General features: G+C 46.1%; 1 protein-coding gene across 4 annotated transcripts in view; it reads right to left on the bottom strand.

The window, feature by feature from the left end:
- The window catches only part of LOC112236611 (rho GTPase-activating protein 42-like), a 202715-nt gene that overhangs the window by 125287 nt on the left and 56085 nt on the right, over nucleotides 1-21343 (bottom strand). For all 4 annotated transcript variants that reach the window (XM_042296537.1, XM_042296538.1, XM_042296539.1 and 1 more), the window contains exon 3: nucleotides 11741-11802. In XM_042296537.1, the coding sequence (XP_042152471.1) occupies nucleotides 11741-11802 (62 nt within the window). The remainder of the gene's footprint in view (nucleotides 1-11740; nucleotides 11803-21343) is intronic.

Below are 21343 nucleotides of genomic sequence, written 5' to 3'. Positions count from 1 at the left end.
GAGAGAGGCCTGTTACATACACAGAGGGAGAGAGGCCTGTTACATACACAGAGGGAGAGAGGCCTGTTACATACACAGAGGGAGAGAGGCCTGTTACATACACAGAGGGAGAGAGGCCTGTTACATACACAGAGGGAGGGAGGCCAGTTACATACACAGAGGGAGAGAGGCCTGTTACATACACAGAGGGAGAGAGGCCTGTTACATACACAGAGGGAGAGAGGCCTGTTACATACACAGAGGGAGAGAGGCCTGTTACATACACAGAGGTGAAACTCATTGAGAGGAGGAGGGGGGAGGGAGGGAGGCCTGTTACATACACAGAGGTGAAACTCATTGAGAGGAGGGAGGGAGGCCTGTTACATACACAGAGGTGAAACTCATTGAGAGGAGGGAGGGAGGCCTGTTACATACACAGAGGTGAAACTCATTGAGAGGAGGGAGGGAGGCCTGTTACATACACAGAGGTGAAACTCATTGAGAGGAGGGAGGGAGGCCTGTTACATACACAGAGGTGAAACTCATTGAGAGGAGGGAGGGAGGCCTGTTACATACACAGAGGTGAAACTCATTGACAGGAGGGAGGGGAGGCCTGTTACATACACAGAGGTGAAACTCATTGAGAGGAGGGGGAGGCCTGTTACATACACAGAGGGAGAGAGGCCTGTTACATACACAGAGGTGAAACTCATTGAGAGGAGGAGGGGAGGGAGGGAGGCCTGTTACATACACAGAGGTGAAACTCATTGAGAGGAGGGAGGGAGGCCTGTTACATACACAGAGGGAAACTCATTGAGAGGCCTGTTACATACACAGAGGGAGAGAGGCCTGTTACATACACAGAGGGAGAGAGGCCTGTTACATACACAGAGGGAGAGAGGCCTGTTACATACACAGAGGGAGAGAGGCCTGTTACATACACAGAGGGAGAGAGGCCTGTTACATACACAGAGGGAGGGAGGCCTGTTACATACACAGAGGTGAAACTCATTGAGAGGAGGGAGGGAGGCCTGTTACATACACAGAGGTGAAACTCATTGACAGGAGGGAGGGAGGCCTGTTACATACACAGAGGTGAAACTCATTGAGAGGAGGGAGGGAGGCCTGTTACATACACAGAGGGAGAGAGGCCTGTTACATACACAGAGGGAGAGAGGCCTGTTACATACACAGAGGGAGAGAGGCCTGTTACATACACAGAGGGAGAGAGGCCTGTTACATACACAGAGGGAGAGAGGCCTGTTACATACACAGAGGGAGAGAGGCCTGTTACATACACAGAGGGAGGGAGGCCTTACATACACAGAGGGAGAGAGGCCTGTTACATACACAGAGGTGAAACTCATTGACAGGAGGGAGGGAGGCCTGTTACATACACAGAGGTGAAACTCATTGAGAGGAGGGAGGGAGGCCTGTTACATACACAGAGGGAGACCAGGGCCTATAGTGAACAACTTTAGACCAAATCAAATCAAATCAAATTTTATTTGTCACATACACATGGTTAGCAGATGTTAATGCGAGTGTAGCGAAATGCTTGTGCTTCTAGTTCCGACAATGCAGTAATAACGAACAAGTAATCTAACTAACAATTCCAAAACTACTGTCTTATACACAGTGTAAGGGGATAAAGAATATGTACATAAGGATATATGAATGAGTGATGGTACAGAGCAGCATAGGCAAGATACAGTAGATGATATCGAGTACAGTATATACATATGAGATAAGTATGTAAACCAAGTGGCATAGTTAAAGTGGCTAGTGATACATGTATTACATAAGGATGCAGTCGATGATATAGAGTACAGTATCTACGTATGCATATGAGATGAACAATGTAGGGTAAGTAACATTATATAAGGTAGCATTGTTTAAAGTGGCTAGCGATACATTTACATAATTTCCCATCAATTCCCATGATTAAAGTGGCTGGAGTAGAGTCAGTGTCATTGACAGTGTGTTGGCAGTAGCCACTCAATGTTAGTGGTGGCTGTTTAACAGTCTGATGGCCTTGAGATAGAAGCTGTTTTTCAGTCTCTCGGTCCCAGCTTTGATGCACCTGTACTGACCTCGCCTTCTGGATGGCAGCGGGGTGAACAGGCAGTGGCTCGGGTGGTTGATGTCCTTGATGATCTTTATGGCCTTCCTGTAGCATCGGGTGGTGTAGGTGTCCTGGAGGGCAGGTAGTTTGCCCCGGTGATGCGTTGTGCAGACCTCACTACCCTCTGGAGAGCCTTACGGTTGAGGGCGGTGCAGTTGCCATACCAGGCGGTGATACAGCCCGCCAGGATGCTCTCGATTGTGCATCTGTAGAAGTTTGTGAGTGCTTTTGGTGACAAGCCGAATTTCTTCAGCCTCCTGAGGTTGAAGAGGCGCTGCTGCGCCTTCCTCACGATGCTGTCTGTGTGAGTGGACCAATTCAGTTTGTCTGTGATGTGTATGCCGAGGAACTTAAAACTTGCTACCCTCTCCACTACTGTTCCATCGATGTGGATGGGGGTGTTCCCTCTGCTGTTTCCTGAAGTCCACAATCATCTCCTTAGTTTTGTTGACGTTGAGTGTGAGGTTATTTTCCTGACACCACACTCCGAGGGCCCTCACCTCCTCCCTGTAGGCCGTCTCGTCGTTGTTGGTAATCAAGCCTACCACTGTTGTGTCGTCCGCAAACTTGATGATTGAGTTGGAGGCGTGCGTGGCCACGCAGTCGTGGGTGAACAGGGAGTACAGGAGAGGGCTCAGAACGCACCCTTGTGGGGCCCCAGTGTTGAGGATCAGCGGGGAGGAGATGTTGTTGCCTACCCTCACCACCTGGGGGCGGCCCGTCAGGAAGTCCAGTACCCAGTTGCACAGGGCGGGGTCGAGACCCAGGGTCTCGAGCTTGATGACGAGCTTGGAGGGTACTATGGTGTTGAATGCCGAGCTGTAGTCGATGAACAGCATTCTCACATAGGTATTCCTCTTGTCCAGATGGGTTAGGGCAGTGTGCAGTGTGGTTGAGATTGCATCGTCTGTGGACCTATTTGGGCGGTAAGCAAATTGGAGTGGGTCTAGGGTGTCAGGTAGGGTGGAGGTGATATGGTCCTTGACTAGTCTCTCAAAGCACTTCATGATGACGGATGTGAGTGCTACGGGGCGGTAGTCGTTTAGCTCAGTTACCTTAGCTTTCTTGGGAACAGGAACAATGGTGGCCCTCTTGAAGCATGTGGGAACAGCAGACGGGTATAGGGATTGTTTGAATATGTCCGTAAACACACCGGCCAGCTGGTCTGCGCATGCTCTGAGGGCGCGGCTGGGGATGCCGTCTGGGCCTGCAGCCTTGCGAGGGTTAACACGTTTAAATGTCTTACTCACTTCGGCTGCAGTGAAGGAGAGACCGCATGTTTTCGTTGCAGGCCGTGTCAGTGGCACTGTATTGTCCTCAAAGCGGGCAAAAAGTTATTTAGTCTGCCTGGGAGCAAGACATCCTGGTCCGTGACTGGGCTGGGTTTCTTCCTGTAGTCCGTGATTGACTGTAGACCCTGCCACATGCCTCTTGTGTCTGAGCCGTTGAATTGAGATTCTACTTTGACTCTGTACTGGCGCTTAGCTTGTTTGATAGCCTTGCGGAGGGAATAGCTGCACTGTTTGTATTCAGTCATGTTACCAGACACCTTGCCCTGATTAAAAGCAGTGGTTCGCGCCTTCAGTTCCACACGAATGCTGCCATCAATCCACGGTTTCTGGTTAGGGAATGTTTTAATCGTTGCTATGGGAACGACATCTTCAACGCACGTTCTAATGAACTCGCACACCGAATCAGCGTATTCGTCAATGTTGTTGTCTGACGCAATACGAAACATCTCCCAGTCCACGTGATGGAAGCAGTCTTGGAGTGTGGAGTCAGCTTGGTCGGACCAGCGTTGGACAGACCTCAGTGTGGGAGCTTCTTGTTTTAGTTTCTGTCTGTAGGCAGGGATCAACAAAATGGAGTCGTGGTCAGCTTTTCCGAAAGGGGGCGGGGCAGGGCCTTATATGCGTCGCGGAAGTTAGAGTAACAATGATCCAGGGTCTTTCCACCCCTGGTTGCGCAATCGATATTCTGATAAAATTTAGGGAGTCTTGTTTTCAGATTAGCCTTGTTAAAATCCCCAGCTACAATGAATGCAGCCTCCGGATAAATCGTTTCCAGTTTGCAGAGAGTTAAATAAAGTTCGTTCAGAGCCATCGATGTGTCTGCTTGGGGGGGGATATATACGGCTGTGATTATAATCGAAGAGAATTCTCTTGGTAGATAATGTGGTCTACATTTGATTGTGAGGAATTCTAAATCAGGTGAACAGAAGGATTTGAGTTCCTGTATGTTTCTTTCATCACACCATGTCACGTTGGCCATAAGGCATACGCCCCCGCCCCTCTTCTTACCAGAAAGATGTTTGTTTCTGTCGGCGCGATGCGTGGAGAAACCCGCTGGCTGCACCGCTTCGGATTGCGTCTCTCCAGTTAGCCATGTTTCCGTGAAGCAGAGAACGTTACAGTCTCTGATGTCCCTCTGGAATGCTACCCTTGCTCGGATAGTGAACTACTTTAGGCCAGGGCCCAGAGTGAACTACTTTAGACCAGGGCCCATAGTGAACTACTTTAGACCAGGGCCTATAGTGAACTACTTTAGACCAGGGCCTATAGTGAACTACTTTAGACCAGGGCCTATAGTATGCTACTTTAGACCAGGACCTATAGTGAACTACTTTAGACCAGGGCCCATAGTGAACTACTTTAGACCAGGGCCTATAGTGAACTACTTTAGACCAGGGCCCATAGTGAACTACTTTAGACCAGGGCCCATAGTGAGCTACTTTAGACCAGGGCCGATAGATACTACTTTAGACCAGGGCCCAGAGTGAACTACTTTAGACCAGGGCCTATAGTGAACTACTTTAGACCCGGGCCCATAGTGAACTACTTTAGGGAATAGGGTGCCATTAGGGACGGAGGAAATGCTGATGTGCTGATCCACTTGACAATGGAAAACATTTAGAGAATTTCCTCTTTCCGTAAGCCATCTCATATTTCCCAATCAGCTAGCAGTTTATGACATGGGGAGAGGCTAATCTGTGAAGTCCCACTAGCTAACACTTCAAACTCTAAAGTCCTCTTTAAAGAAGGGCTATTTTGAGACAACTTGTACATGGCCGTAAAGCCGATTCTTTGCATCCCAAATGTGCCTTATTACACTAAAGCACGAAGAGTGAGTAACAGTAGACGCTGCTTACACCCAGAGTAGAGGGGGAGGGAGAGAGATGGAGGGAGGAGAGGGGGAGGGAGAGACAGGGAGAGGGAGGAGAGGGGGACGGAGAGACGGGGAGAGGGAATAGAGGGGGACGGAGAGACGGGGAGAGGGAGGGGAGGAGGAAGGAGAGAGGAGGGGAAGGGTAGAGAGAGGAGGGGGAAGGGTAGAGAGAGGAGGGGAGGGAGAGAGGAGGGGGGAGGGTAGAGAGGAGGGGGAGGGAGAGAGGGGGAGGGTAGAGAGAGGAGGGGGAAGGGTAGAGAGGAGGGGGAAGGGTAGGAGAGGAGGGGGAGGGTAGAGAGAGGAGGGGGGGAGGGTAGAGAGAGGAGAGGGAGAGAGAGAGGAGGGGGAAGGGTAGAGAGAGGAGGGGGAGGGTAGAGAGAGGAGAGGGAGGGAGAGAGGAAGAGAGGAGAGAGAGGGAGAGAGGAGGGGGAAGGGTAGAGAGGGGGGGGGAGAGGAGGGGAGGGAGAGAGGAGGGGGAGGGAGGAGGGGGAGGGAGAGGAGGGGGAGGGAGAGGGGGAGGGAGAGAGAGGGAGGGAGGAGGGGGAGGGAGGAGGGAGGAGGGGGGGAGGGAGAGAGGAGAGAGAGGGAGAGAGGAGGGGGAGGGAGAGAGGGAGGGGGAGGGAGAGAGGAGGAGAGGGAGAGAGGAGAGGGAGGGAGAGAGGAGGGGGAGGGAGAGAGGAGGAGGGGGGAGAGAGGAGAGAGAGGGAGAGAGGAGGGAGGGAGAGAGGAGGGGGGAGGGAGGAGGGGAGGGAGAGAGGAACTGAGAGAGGGAGAGAGAGGGAGAGAGGAGGGGGAGGGAGAGAGGAGGGGGAGGGAGAGAGGGCCTCTGTTATTGGACACAGAACGTTTTTGAACTGCTCTGCTTTTCATTCATTTAGGAGGGTAAACAGTGGATGATATTACAGGTCGAGGCAGGGAGGGCCTCCTATTGGTCCAGATGTTAAACAGTGTCGAGGCAGGGAGGGCCTCCTATTGGTTCAGATGTTAAACAGTGTCGAGGCAGGGAGGGGGTTCAGATGTTAAACAGTGTTGAGTCAGGGAGGGCCTCCTATTGGTCCAGATGTTAAACAGTGTCGAGGCAGGGAGGGTCTCCTATTGGTTCAGATTTGAACAGTGGAGGCAGGGAGGGCCTCACGTTTGAACGTTTGTTGAACAGTGCTCTGGGAGGGCTTTTGGTTCAGATGTTAGACAGTGTCGAGGCAGGGAGGGCCTCCTATTGGTTCAGATGTTGAGGTAAGGGAGGGCAGTGGTTGATGTTGAACAGTGTCGAGGCAGGGAGGGCCTCCTATTGGTTCAGATGTTGAACAGTGTCGAGGCAGGGAGGGTCTCCTATTGGTTCAGATGTTAAACAGTGTCGAGGCAGGGAGGGTCTCCTATTGGTTCAGATGTTAAACAGTGTCGAGGCAGGGAGGGCCTCCTATTGGTTCAGATGTTAAACAGTGTCGAGGCAGGGAGGGTCTCCTATTGGTTCAGATGTTAAACAGTGTCGAGGCAGGGAGGGTCTCCTATTGGTTCAGATGTTAAACAGTGTCGAGGCAGGGAGGGCCTCCTATTGGTTCAGATGTTAAACAGTGTTGAGTCAGGGAGGGCCTCCTATTGGTTCAGAAGTTAAACTGTGTCGAGGCAGGGAGGGCCTCCTATTGGTTCAGAAGTTAAACAGTGTCGAGGCAGGGAGGGCCTCCTATTGGTTCAGATGTTAAACAGTGTCGAGGCAGGGAGGGCCTCCTATTGGTTCAGATGTTAAACAGTGTCGAGGCAGGGAGGGCCTCCTATTGGTCCAGATGTTAAACAGTGGAAAATGAAGGATCTTTGTGATGCTGTTTATTTATAGACTACAGGTACATAAACTAATGAAAATGCTACTGTGTTCTTTGAAATACATTTTCTTTTGTTTACTAATGTCACCAAAGCCCTTCATAAACACAAACAAATTATTATTTTTGCAATAGCATATATGAAATGTATTTATGTGTCATTGGCTCAGAGGGGGAGGGGTCCCTCAGAGGGGGAGGGGTCCCTCAGAGGGGGAGGGGTCCCTCAGAGGGGGAGGGGTCCCTCAGAGGGGGAGGGGTCCCTCGAGGCCAGGCTTTTCTAGTGTTAAAATGTACTGATATAAAAGTGAATAAGAGATTTCCACAGCAAACCTCCTTTGTTCTTTGTTGTGAGTTTGTCCAATTGTTCTGTGCTGAGCTGCTGTGCCGTGTCTACAACAAGTCTAATGAATGAAACAAGTGGCCACAGACAGAAAGAGCTTGTTCTCCTCAAAGGCCTCTGTGTTCCTATCAGTCACGCCAGGGGAGAAATGTCCACCAGAGCTGTTGTCAAATAATTGAATGTTCATTTCTCTACCATAAGCCCCATCCAACATTGTTTTAGAGAATTGGGCTCCTGAGTGGCGCAGCGGTCTAAGGCACTGCGTTTCAGTGCAAAAGGTGTCACTACAGTACTACAGTACTAGCTAGAATGTTGGATTTTTCTTAATTAAACCTTTATTTAACTAGGCAAGTCAAGAACAAATTCTTATTTACAATGACGGCCTCCCCCTCTCCTCCCATAGGGCGGTGCACAATTGGCCCAGCGTCGTACGAGTTTGGCCCGGGGTAGGCCGTCATTGTAAATTTGTTCCTAACTGTCTTGCCTAGTTAAATAAAGAAAAAATATGACAGTACGGCCAACCGGCCTCACAACAGCAGACCATGTGCATGGCGTCGTGTAGGCGAGTGGTTTGTTGATGTCAACGTTGTGAACAGAGTGCCCCATAGTGGCGGTGGGGTTATTGTATGGTCAGGCACAAGCTACGGACAACGAACACAATTGCATTTTATCGATGGTAATTTGAATGCACGAAAATAATGTGACGAGATCCTGAGGCCCATCGCGAGGCCCATTTTGTTTAAGGTATCTGTTACCAACAGAAGCACCTCTGTATTCCCAGGCATGTGAAATCCATGACCTATCAGTATGATTAAAATGTACTGCTGAAATCAGGCTAGTATTTTCTGTAAAACACTTTGAACAGTCCAGGGCCCCTCTTTCCTTTCTCTGGGACATGGAGATGCAGTTACACAGCACCCTATTCCCTATGGGCCCTGGTCTAAAGTGGTGCACTATGGGCCCTGGTCTAAAGTGGTGCACTATGGGCCCTGGTCTAAAGTGGTCCACTATGGGCCCTGGTCTAAAGTGGTTCACTATGGGCCCTGGTCTAAAGTGGTCCACTATGGGCCCTGGTCTAAAGTGGTGCACTATGGGCCCTGGTCTAAAGTGGTGCACTATGGGCCCTGGTCTAAAGTTCACTATGGGCCCTGGTCTAAAGTGGTGCACTATGGGCCCTGGTCTAAAGTGGTGCACTATGGGCCCTGGTCTAAAGTAGTTCACTATGGGCCCTGGTCTAAAGTGGTGCACTATGGGCCCTGGTCTAAAGTGGTGCACTAAAGGCCCTGGTGTTCACTATGGGCCCTGGTCTAAAGTGGTGCAGTTCACTATGGGCCCTGGTCTAAAGTAGTTCACTATGGGCCCTGGTCTAAAGTGGTTCACTATGGGCCCTGGTCTAAAGTAGTTCACTATGGGCCCTGGTCTAAAGTAGTGCACTGGATAGGGAAGGTGGTGCCATTTTGGACTCAGCCACAGACTAACATAAATAAAACAATTCTTACTGTTTCTTTTAGCTTTACTTTCAAGCCCCATACATCATTCCCCTGTCATACTGTCAAAACAAATCATTGGTATACGATCCCCTGATGGCATTTCCTGTTTGAGAAATAATTACAGACTATAATGATATAGCTTTTGAGACCCTCCCTAATGGCACCCTATCCCCAGTATAGTGCACTATGGACCCTGGTAAAATGTAGTGCACTATAAAGGGAATAGGGAGAAATTTGGTACACGTCAGTATTGAGTTGGCTAAGGTGACAGTCACAGGCCCTAAACAGTGGGGTTAGCCAGTTCACAAGAGAACATGTCTTCTTCGTGGCTCAGAAGAGAATATGTCTTCTTCGTGGCTCAGAAGAGAATATGTCTTCTTCGTGGCTCAGAAGAGAATATGTCTTCTTCGTGGCTCACAAGAGAATATGTCTTCTTCGTGGCTCACAAGAGAATATGTCTTCTTCGTGGCTCAGAAGAGAATATGTCTTCTTCGTGGCTCAGAAGAGAATATGTCTTCTTTGTGGCTCAGAAGAGAACATGTCTTCTTCGTGGCTCACAAGAGAATATGTCTTCTTCGTGGCTCAGAAGAGAATATGTCTTCTTCGTGGCTCACAAGAGAATATGTCTTCTTCGTGGCTCACAAGAGAATATATGTCTTCTTCGTGGCTCACAAGAGAATATGTCTTCTTCGTGGCTCAGAAGAGAATATGTCTTCTTCGTGGCTCAGAAGAGAATATGTCTTCTTCGTGGCTCAGAAGAGAACATATGTCTTCTTCGTGGCTCAGAAGAGAACATGTCTTCTTCGTGGCTCAGAAGAGAACATGTCTTCTTCGTGGCTCAGAAGAGCACATGTCTTCTTCGTGGCTCAGAAGAGCACATGTCTTCTTCGTGGCTCAGAAGAGCACATGTCTTCTTCGTGGCTCAGAAGAGAACATGTCTTCTTCGTGGCTCAGAAGAGCACATGTCTTCTTCGTGGCTCAGAAGAGAACATGTCTTCTTCGTGGCTCAGAAGAGCACATGTCTTCTTCGTGGCTCAGAAGAGCACATGTCTTCTTCGTGGCTCAGAAGAGCACATGTCTTCTTCGTGGCTCAGAAGAGCACATGTCTTCTTCGTGGCTCAGAAGAGCACATGTCTTCTTCGTGGCTCAGAAGAGAATATGTCTTCTTCGTGGCTCAGAAGAGCACATGTCTTCTTCGTGGCTCAGAAGAGAATATGTCTTCTTCGTGGCTCAGAAGAGCACATGTCTTCTTCGTGGCTCAGAAGAGAACATGTCTTCTTCGTGGCTCAGAAGAGCACATGTCTTCTTCGTGGCTCAGAAGAGCACATGTCTTCTTCGTGGCTCAGAAGAGCACATGTCTTCTTCGTGGCTCAGAAGAGCACATGTCTTCTTCGTGGCTCAGAAGAGCACATGTCTTCTTCGTGGCTCAGAAGAGCACATGTCTTCTTCGTGGCTCAGAAGAGCACATGTCTTCTTCGTGGCTCAGAAGAGCACATGTCTTCTTCGTGGCTCAGAAGAGCACATGTCTTCTTCGTGGCTACATCTACGTATTCTGTTTATTGGTCAAACGGATGAACTACCAATTGACTCCTCAATTTATAAACATAATTTACTGTGGTCTATTTTGAGACAATCCCTTTAATATGTAGTTAAGTAGAGGTGTGTGTGAGAGGGTTATTGTAACCTTTACTCAGATCACAATACAACATTTTACCATACACTACAATAAGGTCTAATACAGGGTTGTTGTATGTTTTTTTGTGACCTAGTACAATATCATTCAACACAATGCTATTTTCATGGTCCATCCAATCACATTTGGAATTGACAATAAATGTGGACATCAATTCAATATAAAAGGTTTCAGTACATTGCCTCTGGCAGCCAACCTACTCAGTTACTCTGAATGTGCTATGCCTGACATCACTGTTCGGCTGCAAACTGACGTCTGGCATAGCTATGGCACTACCAGGCTAACTGCATTGTTGAGTCTCCGTTACACCAGCTTGAGGGTGAGCAGAGCCCCATGCAAGACACAGTCCAGGCAGAGTTTGAGCAGAGCCCCATGCAAGACACAGTCCAGGCAGAGTTTGAGCAGAGCCTCATGCAAGAGCCAGTCCAGGCAGAGTTTGAGCAAGAAGACACAGTCCAGGCAGAGTTTGAGCAGAGCCCCATGCAAGACACAGTCCAGCCAGAGTTTGAGCAGAGCCCCATGCAAGACACAGTCCAGGCAGAGTTTGAGCAGAGCCCCATGCAAGACACAGTCCAGCCAGAGTTTGAGCAGAGCCCCATGCAAGACACAGTCCAGCCAGAGTTTGAGCAGAGCCCCATGCAAGACACAGTCCAGGCAGAGTTTGAGCAGAGCCCCATGCAAGACACAGTCCAGCCAGAGTTTGAGCAGAGCCCCATGCAAGACACAGTCCAGGCAGAGTTTGAGCAGAGCCCCATGCAAGACACAGTCCAGCCAGAGTTTGAGCAGAGCCTCATGCAAGACACAGTCCAGCCAGAGTTTGAGCAGAGCCCCATGCCACTCTCAGTTAAGGGCAGTTAAAGGGCTCAGTATTCCACTAGTCTTGCTCGCCAGAGTCATGGCTCTGCAGTGTGGTCGTGGTTGTACACTACAAGTTAGCATTTCCTGCTTTACACTGAAAATTCTCCGCAACAAAAGAGTGATCAAATTAAGATCCGACATCTGTAATAGGCCTACAGCTGCAATATCTGATAGGACGGATCTAATCTGTACTACATTCAAATGGAACAATGAAGTTGATGACCACTTTCTCATACAAAAAGAGGATATTAATAGTGTAAATAACAGAATTGTTACCAAGCGTCTCCTCTCCTCTTCCACTGTGTTCAGTAGCTGGGAGAACTCCTTGAACGACTGGGCTGGAAAAGAAAGAACATACAGTATCTCTTTAATCTGTCATCTAATATCACTTCTGGGTTAAAGGTCATATACACAGTTAAAGTTCAAATGAACGTGGGAAACATCAATGTGGCAGGGGATCGATATCGATCTATAGAGTCAGGTACTTAAACTAATGTAACAGAGTTTACAGGTCAGAGTATGTTAAACTAATGTAATGGAGTTTACAGGTCAGAGTATGGTAAACTAATGTAACAGAGTTTACAGGTCAGAGTATGGTAAACTAATGTAACAGAGTTTACAGGTCAGAGTATGTTAAACTAATGTAACAGAGTTTACAGGTCAGAGTATGTTAAACTAATGTAATGGAGTTTACAGCTCAGAGTATGGTAAACTAATGTAATGGAGTTTACAGGAGGAGTCAATTGATTAAATCATAAGTATGGGATCAATAAGCATGACAACATAGGGCCCTGGGTTCAATAAGCATGACAACATAGGGCCCTGGGATCAATAAGCATGACAACATAGGGCCCTGGGATCAATAAGCATGACAACATAGGGCCCTGGGATCAATAAGCATGACAACATAGGGCCCTGGGATCAATAAGCATGACAACATAGGGCCCTGGGATCAATAAGCATGACAACATATGGCCCTGGGATCAATAAGCATGACAACATAGGGCCCTGGGTTCAATAAGCATGACAACATAGGGCCCTGGGATCAATAAGCATGACAACATAGGGCCCTGGGATCAATAAGCATGACAACATAGGGCCCTGGGTTCAATAAGCATGACAACATAGGGCCCTGGGTTCAATAAGCATGACAACATAGGGCCCTGGGTTCAATAAGCATGACAACATAGGGCCCTGGGATCAATAAGCATGACAACATAGGGCCCTGGGATCAACATGACAACATAGGGCCCTGGGTTCAATAAGCATGACAACATAGGGCCCTGGGTTCAATAAGCATGACAACATAGGGCCCTGGGATCAATAAGCATGACAACATAGGGCCCTGGGTTCAATAAGCATGACAACATAGGGCCCTGGGTTCAATAAGCATGACAACATAGGGCCCTGGGTTCAATAAGCATGACAACATAGGGCCCTGGGTTCAATAAGCATGACAACATAGGGCCCTGGGTTCAATAAGCATGACAACATAGGGCCCTGGGATCAATAAGCATGACAACATAGGGCCCTGGGTTCAATAAGCATGACAACATAGGGCCCTGGGTTCAATAAGCATGACAACATAGGGCCCTGGGTTCAATAAGCATGACAACATAGGGCCCTGGGATCAATAAGCATGACAACATAGGGCCCTGGGATCAATAAGCATGACAACATAGGGCCCTGGGTTCAATAAGCATGACAACATAGGGCCCTGGGTTCAATAAGCATGACAACATAGGGCCCTGGGTTCAATAAGCATGACAACATAGGGCCCTGGGTTCAATAAGCATGACAACATAGGGCCCTGGGTTCAATAAGCATGACAACATAGGGCCCTGGGTTCAATAAGCATGACAACATAGGGCCCTGGGATCAATAAGCATGACAACATAGGGCCCTGGGTTCAATAAGCATGACAACATAGGGCCCTGGGTTCATAGGGCCCTGGGTTCAATAAGCATGACAACATAGGGCCCTGGGTTCAATAAGCATGACAACATAGGGCCCTGGGTTCAATAAGCATGACAACATAGGGCCCTGGGATCAATAAGCATGACAACATAGGGCCCTGGGAGCAATAAGCATGACAACATAGGGCCCTGGGAGCAATAAGCATGACAACAGGGAATAGGGTGCCATTTGGAACGCGTCCACGGACTGTTCTGGCTGCTGTTGTGGTGGTCAGCCCTCTGTCTCAGCCCTGTGTTTAGGTCCAGCCATTTAAACAGGGTCTGAGAGAGAGAGGTTCCCTGCTGCTCGGCTTGCCAGCACAGAGACACGATTATCAACAACTACACAACCTGGCATGGGCTATCATCCAGACTAGAGGTCGACTGATTATGATTTTTCAGCGCCGATACCGATATCGATTATTGGAGGACCAAAAAAGGCGATACCGATTATTGGAGGGCCAAAAAAGGGCGACACCGATTAATGGAGGACCGAAAGGCCGATGCCGATTAAAATCGGCCATTTTTTTTTATTTGTTGTTGTTGTAATAATGACAATTACACCAATACTGAATGAACACTTATTTTAACTTAATATAATACATCAATCAAATCAATTTAGCCTCAAGTAAATAATGAAACATGTTCCATTTGGTTTAAATAATGCAAAAACAAAGTGTTGGAGAAGAAAGTAAAAGTGTAATATGTGCCATGTAAGAAAGCCAACATTTCAGTTCCTTGCTCAGAACATGAGAACATATGAAAGCTGGTGGTTCCTTTTAACATGAGACTTCAATATTCCCAGGTAAGAAGTTTTAGGTTGAAGTTATTATAGGAATTATAGAACCATTTCTTGGGAGAGTTCTGTTACTGTAACGGGTCCAGTCTAGCCAGGGTTCAGCCATGGGAGAGTTCTGTTACTGTAACAGGTCCAGTCTAGCCAGGGTTCAGCCATGGGAGAGTTCTGTTACTGTAACGGGTCCAGTCTAGCCAGGGTTCAGCCATGGGAGAGTTCTGTTACTGTAACGGGTCCAGTCTAGCCAGGGTTCAGCCATGGGAGAGTTCTGTTACTATAACGGGTCCAGTCTAGCCAGGGTTCAGCCAAGGAAGTGAAGGTAACCTTCCTAAATCGCCCTGTAGCACTCACGTCTGTTGCCATGAAGTGCTTTGAAAGGCTGGTTATGGCTCACATCAACAGCATCCTCCCGGATACCCTAGACCCACTCCAATTCGCATACCGCCTCAGCGGGTTCACAGATGACAGAATCTCAATCGCACTCCACACTGCCCTTTCCCACCTGGACAAAAGGAACAGCTATGTGAAAATGCTGTTCATTGACTACAGCTCAGTGTTCGACACCATAGTGCCCACGAAGTTCATCACTAAGCTAAGGACCCTGGGACTAAACACCTCCCTCTGCAACTGGATTCTGGACTTCCTGACGGGCCGCCCCCAGGTGGTAAGGGTAGAAAACAACACATCTGCCACGCTGATCCTCAACACTGGAGCTCCTCAGGGGTGCGTGCTCAGTCCCCTCCTGTACTCCCTGTTCACCCACGACTACGTGGCCAAACACGACTCCAACACCATCAATAAGTTTGCTGATGACACAACAGTGGTAGGCCTGAACACAAACAGTGACAAGACAGCCTATAGAGAGGAGGTCAGAGAACTGGCAGTGTGGTGCCAGGACAACAACCCCTCCCTCAATGTGAGCAAGACAAAAGAGCTGATTGTGGACTACAGGAAAAGGCGGGGCCTGTAGGGGTTGAGAGTATCAAGTTCCTTGGTGTCGACATCACCAACGATCCAAACACACCAAGACAGTCATGAAGAGGGCACAACAAAATATTATCCACCTCAAGAGACTGAAAAGATTAGTTCCCCAGATCCTCAAAAAGTTATACAGCTGCACCATCGAGAGCATCCTGACTGATTACATCACCACCTGGTATGACAACTGCATGGTTAGTGTAGAAACCAAAAAAACAATTGGCCAAAAGCTAATCACTTTTAGACAATGTCCTGGACAACATCTTTTCATGCAATAGTGAAGATGTAAACTTAGCAGTAGGAAGCCTAAACAGTATATTTGATCTATCAGCAAACATGTCAAATTTTAATTCTGGCAGAAAACCTAAAATGACTAACAACAATGAGAAATGGTTTGATAGAGAATGTAAAAACTTAACAGAAACTGAGAAGACTATCCAACCAAAAACACAGAGACCCAGAAAGCATGAGCCTTCACTGTGGTGAATCACTAAAACAATACAGAAATACACTATGGAAAATGAGGGAACAGCACGACAGAAAACAGCTCAATGTGATTGAAGATTCCATTGAATCAAATCACTTCTGGGAAAATTGGAACACACTAAACAAACAACAGCACAAAGAGCCATCTTTCCAAAATGGAGACGTATGGAAAACCACTCCTCCAACCTTTTTCAGCCATATAACAAAGAGCAAACAGCAAAAACATTCACATGATAAATTACAAAACTTAGAATCAGCTATTAATGTGCCAGTGGATGAGCACATGAGACGCATATATATATATAACCCTAACCCTGTATTTAACCAGGTATTTATATATATAACCCTAACCCTGTATTTAACCAGGTATTTATATATATAACCCTAACCCTGTATTTAACCAGGTATTTATATATATAACCCTAACCCTGTATTTAACCAGGTATTTATATATATAACCCTAACCCTGTATTTAACCAGGTATTTATATATATAACCCTAACCCTGTATTTAACCAGGTATTTATATATATAACCTAACCCTGTATTTAACCAGGTATTTATATATACAACCCTAACCCTGTATTTAACCAGGTATTTATATATATAACCCTAACCCTGTATTTAACCAGGTATTTATATATATAACCCTAACCCTGTATTTAACCAGGTATTTATATATATAACCCTAACCCTGTATTTAACCAGGTATTTATATATATAACCCTAACCCTGTATTTAACCAGGTATTTATATATATAACCCTAACCCTGTATTTAACCAGGTATTTATATATATAACCCTAACCCTGTATTTAACCAGGTATTTATATATATAACCCTAACCCTGTATTTAACCAGGTATTTATATATATAACCCTAACCCTGTATTTAACCAGGTATTTATATATATAACCCTAACCCTGTATTTAACCAGGTATTTATATATATAACCCTAACCCTGTATTTAACCAGGTATTTATATATATAACCCTAACCCTGTATTTAACCAGGTATTTATATATATAACCCTAACCCTAGTATTTAACCAGTATTTAACCAGGTATTTATATATATAACCCTAACCCTGTATTTAACCAGGTATTTATATATATAACCCTAACCCTTTATTTAACCAGGTATTTATATATATAACCCTAACCCTGTATTTAACCAGGTATTTATATATATAACCCTAACCCTTTACTTAACCAGGTATTTATATATATAACCCTAACCCTGTATTTAACCAGGTATTTATATATATAACCCTAACCCTGTATTTAACCAGGTATTTATATATATAACCCTAACCCTTTACTTAACCAGGTATTTATATATATAACCCTAACCCTTTACTTAACCAGGTATTTATATATATAACTCTAACCCTTTATTTAACCAGGTATTTATATATATAACCCTAACCCTTTACTTAACCAGGTATTTATATATATAACCCTAACCCTGTATTTAACCAGGTATTTATATATATAACCCTAACCCTTTACTTAACCAGGTATTTATATATATAACCCTAACCCTGTATTTAACCAGGTATTTATATATATAACCCTAACCCTTTACTTAACCAGGTATTTATATATATAACCCTAACCCTGTATTTAACCAGGTATTTATATATATAACCCTAACCCTGTATTTAACCAGGTATTTATATATATAACCCTAACCCTTTACTTAACCAGGTATTTATATATATAACCCTAACCCTTTACTTAACCAGGTATTTATATATATAACTCTAACCCTTTATTTAACCAGGTATTTATATATATAACCCTAACCCTTTATTTAACCAGGTATTTATATATATAACCCTAACCCTGTATTTAACCAGGTATTTATATATATAACCCTAACCCTGTATTTAACCAGGTATTTATATATATAACCCTAACCCTTTACTTAACCAGGTAGGCCAGTTGAGAAGAAGATCTCATTTACAACTGAGACCTGGCCAAGATAAAGCAAAGCAGTGCGACACAAACAACAACACATGGAATAACCAAACATACAGTCAGAGTTACACATAAACATACAGTCAATAACACAATAGAGAAATCTATGCACAGTGTGTGCAAATGTAGAAGATTAGGGAGGTAAGGCAATAAATAGGCCATAGAGGTGAAATAATTACAATTTAGCATTAACACTGAAGTGAATAGATGTGCAGATGATGATGTGCAAGTAGAGATACTGGGGTGCAAAAGAGCAAGAGGATAAATAATAATATGGGGATGAGGTAGTTGGGTGTGCTATATGGGATGAGGTGCTATTTACAGATGGGCTGTGTACAGGTACAGTAATCGGCAAGCTGCTCTGACAGCTGATGCTTAAAGTTAGAGAGGGAGGTATGGGTCTCCAGATTCAGAGATGTTTTGCTATTCGTTCTAGTCATTGGCAGCAGAGAACTGGAAGGAAAGGCGACCAAAGGAAGTGTTGGCTTTGGGGGTGACCAGTGCAATTTACCTGCTGGAGCTCGCACTACAGGTGGGTGTTGCTATGGTGACCAGTGAGCTGAGATAAGGCAGGCCTTTACTGAGAAAAGACTTGTAGATAACCTGGAGCCAGTGGGTTTGGCAACAAATATGTAGTGAGGGCCAGCCAACGAGAGCATACAGGTCACAGTGGTGGGTAGTATATGGGGCTTTGGTGACAAAACGGATGGCTCTGTGATAGACTACATCCAGTTTACTGTTGGAGGCTATTTTGTAAATGACATGGCCGAAGTCAAGGATCGGTAGGACCGTCAGTTTTACAATGGTATGTTTGGCAGCATGAGTGAAGGATGCTTTGTTGCGAAATAGGAAGCCAATTCTAGATTTAATGTTGGATTGGAGATGCTTAATGTAAGTCTGGAAGGAGAGTTTACAGTCTAGACAGACACCTATGTATTTGGAGTTGTCCACATATTCTAAGTCAGAACTGTCCAAAGTAGTGAAGCTAATCGGGTGGGCAGGCAGGTACGGGCAGCAATCATTTGAAGAGGATGCATTTAGTTTTACTAGCAGTTGGAGACCACGGAAGGAGTGTTGTATGGCATTGAAGCTCGTTTGAAGGTTTGTTAACACAGTGTCCAACGAAGGGCCGGATGTATACAGCCACGCTCAAGGTCCTAAACTATATCATAACCGCTATCGATAAAAGAGAGTACTGTGCAACCGTCTTCATCGACCTGGCCAAGGTTTTCGACTCTGTCAATCACCACATTCTTATCGGCAGCTGTGATCTCTTCCCAACACTGTAAGTATCCCTCTCATTCCCATAATATTGTACTATAAATGTATTTATTAAATGCTTTAGGTTAAAATAATTACTCTTTTACTATTTTTGAAACACACTTTGTCATCACTGTGCTGTGGGTCTCCAATCCTTCTCAATTTGTCAAGTCACAAGCCTCCACTGGTGCAAAAACAACAAGTGTGCAGTTAAAATTGGCATAAAACACACACATTTCTTCCCAAAGGGCCGTGAGGTGAGGCAGGGACACAGCTTAAGCCCCACCCTCTTCAACATATATATCACAGAATTGGCGCGGGCACTAGAACAGTCTGCAGCACCCACCCTCATCCTGCTAGAATGTGAAGTCAAATGTCTACTGTTTGCTGATGATCTGGTGCTTCTGTCCCCGACCAAGGAGGGCCTACAGCAGCACCTAGATCTTCTGCACAGATTCTGTCAGACCTGGGCCCTGACAGTAAATCTCAGTAAGACTAAAATAATGGTGTTCAAAACAAGGTCTAGTCACCAGGACAACAAATTCTAGAAACTGTTGCCCTAGAGCAGACAAAAAACTATACATACATCAGCCTAAACATCAACACCACAGATAACTTCCACAAGGGTGTGAACAAACTGAGAGACAAGGCAAGAAGGGCCTTCTATGCCATCAAAGGGAACATAAAACTCAACATCCCAATTAGGATCTGGCTAAAAACACTTTAATCAGTTATAGAACCCATTGCTCTTTATGGTCCGCTCACCAACCAATCAATCACAAAATGGGACAAACACCCAATTGAGACTGTGCATGCAGAATTCTACTAAAAATATACTTAGTGTACAACACAAACAAACAATTAGCCCGATACCCACTAATGATCAAAATCCAGAAAAGAGACGTTAAATTCTACAACCACCTAAAAGGAAGTGATTCCCACACCTTCCATAACAAAACCATCACCTACAGAGAGGTGAACCTGGAGAAGAGTCCCCTAAGCAAGCTGGTCCTGGGGCTCTGTTCACAAACACAAACAGACCCCACAGAGCCCCAGGACAGCAAAACATTGAGACTAGAGGTCGACCGATTAATCGGAATGGCCGATTAATTAGGGCCGATTTCAAGTTTTCATAACAATCGTAAATCGGTATTTTTGGGCGCAGACTTGCCGATAAAAAATATATGTAGAAATATATTTTTTTACCTTTATTTAACTAGGCAAGTCAGTTAAGAACACATTATTATTTTCAATGACGGCCTAGAACGTTGAACGTTGGAACGGTGGGTTAACTGCCTTGTTGTCACGCCCTGGTCTTAGTATTTTGTGTTTTCTTTATTTATTTGGTCAGGCCAGGGTGTGACATGGGTTTATTTTGTGGTGTGTTTGTGTATTGTTTTTTTTTGTAGGTTTTCGGATTGTGGCTTAGTGGGGTTTTCTAGCAAAGTCTATGGTTGCCTGAGGTGGTTCTCAATCAGAGGCAGGTGATTCTCGTTGTCTCTGATTGGGAACCATATTTAGGCAGCCATATTCTTTAAGTGTTTCGTGGGTGATTGTTCCTGTCTCTGTGTTAGTTGTCACCAGAATAGGCTCAGTCACTTTGGTTTTTCTTTTTCATTGTTTTGGAAGAGAAGAGAACGAGCGCCATTCTCAATGCGGAGATGGTGCTAAATCCATCAACACGGTCGGTCCCTGGGATTGGGCTGGCCAACACGATTTGGTTAGTTTGGAAGGAAAAGGAGTTGGAGGCTTTAGGACGGGAAACTTTTGGAAGGATAATATTGATGGGGATTCTAAAGCTGACGGTGAAGGACGTATTTTGTTTCCAAGGCAACTCGTTGGAGGGAGCATACGACGTGGCACTATATACAGAGGAGAAACACGATGATATCCTGAGAAGGGCAAGAACAGTGGGAGGTGAGAGGCCGATGAGCCACTATGAAATAACAAGCCTGGCGAAGAACAACTTTAGGGTTGTAACTGTCAACATTTACAACCCATACGTTAAGGATGAAGAGGTGAGGGCCTTTCTGGGGAGATACATGGATAACGTCTCCTCAGCAAGGCACCTCAAAGACTCCCTTGGGTTTTGGAATGGGAGGAGAGGCTTCCAGGCCCTCCTCAGGGAGGACCCAAAGGGACATGGTGGCTACCTCCATCCTCCTGCTATGTTCTCCCTAGGGGCTGACAGGGGACGTTGTTTTATGCACGTCAGCCCCCATTTTGCAGGCGCTGTATGGCCTACGGCCACATATTCGCCTCGTGCAGCACAAGAAAATGCAGATTTTGTGGATCTGAGGAACACGAGGCGAGGGATTGTGACAAGCCTAAGGCGTGCCACGGGTGTGGCTCGTCAGCACACCTGTGGCGGGGGTGCCCGGCTCGTCAGAGGTCATATGCGTCTGCGGCTGGGGGGGGAGCAGG

The sequence above is a fragment of the Oncorhynchus tshawytscha genome, linkage group LG13, assembly GCF_018296145.1.
Source record: "Oncorhynchus tshawytscha isolate Ot180627B linkage group LG13, Otsh_v2.0, whole genome shotgun sequence".
NCBI classification, from domain to species: Eukaryota; Metazoa; Chordata; class Actinopteri; order Salmoniformes; family Salmonidae; genus Oncorhynchus; species Oncorhynchus tshawytscha.
Note: the sequence above shows the minus strand (reverse complement) of the source record. Positions and strands in the feature narration are given on the sequence as shown.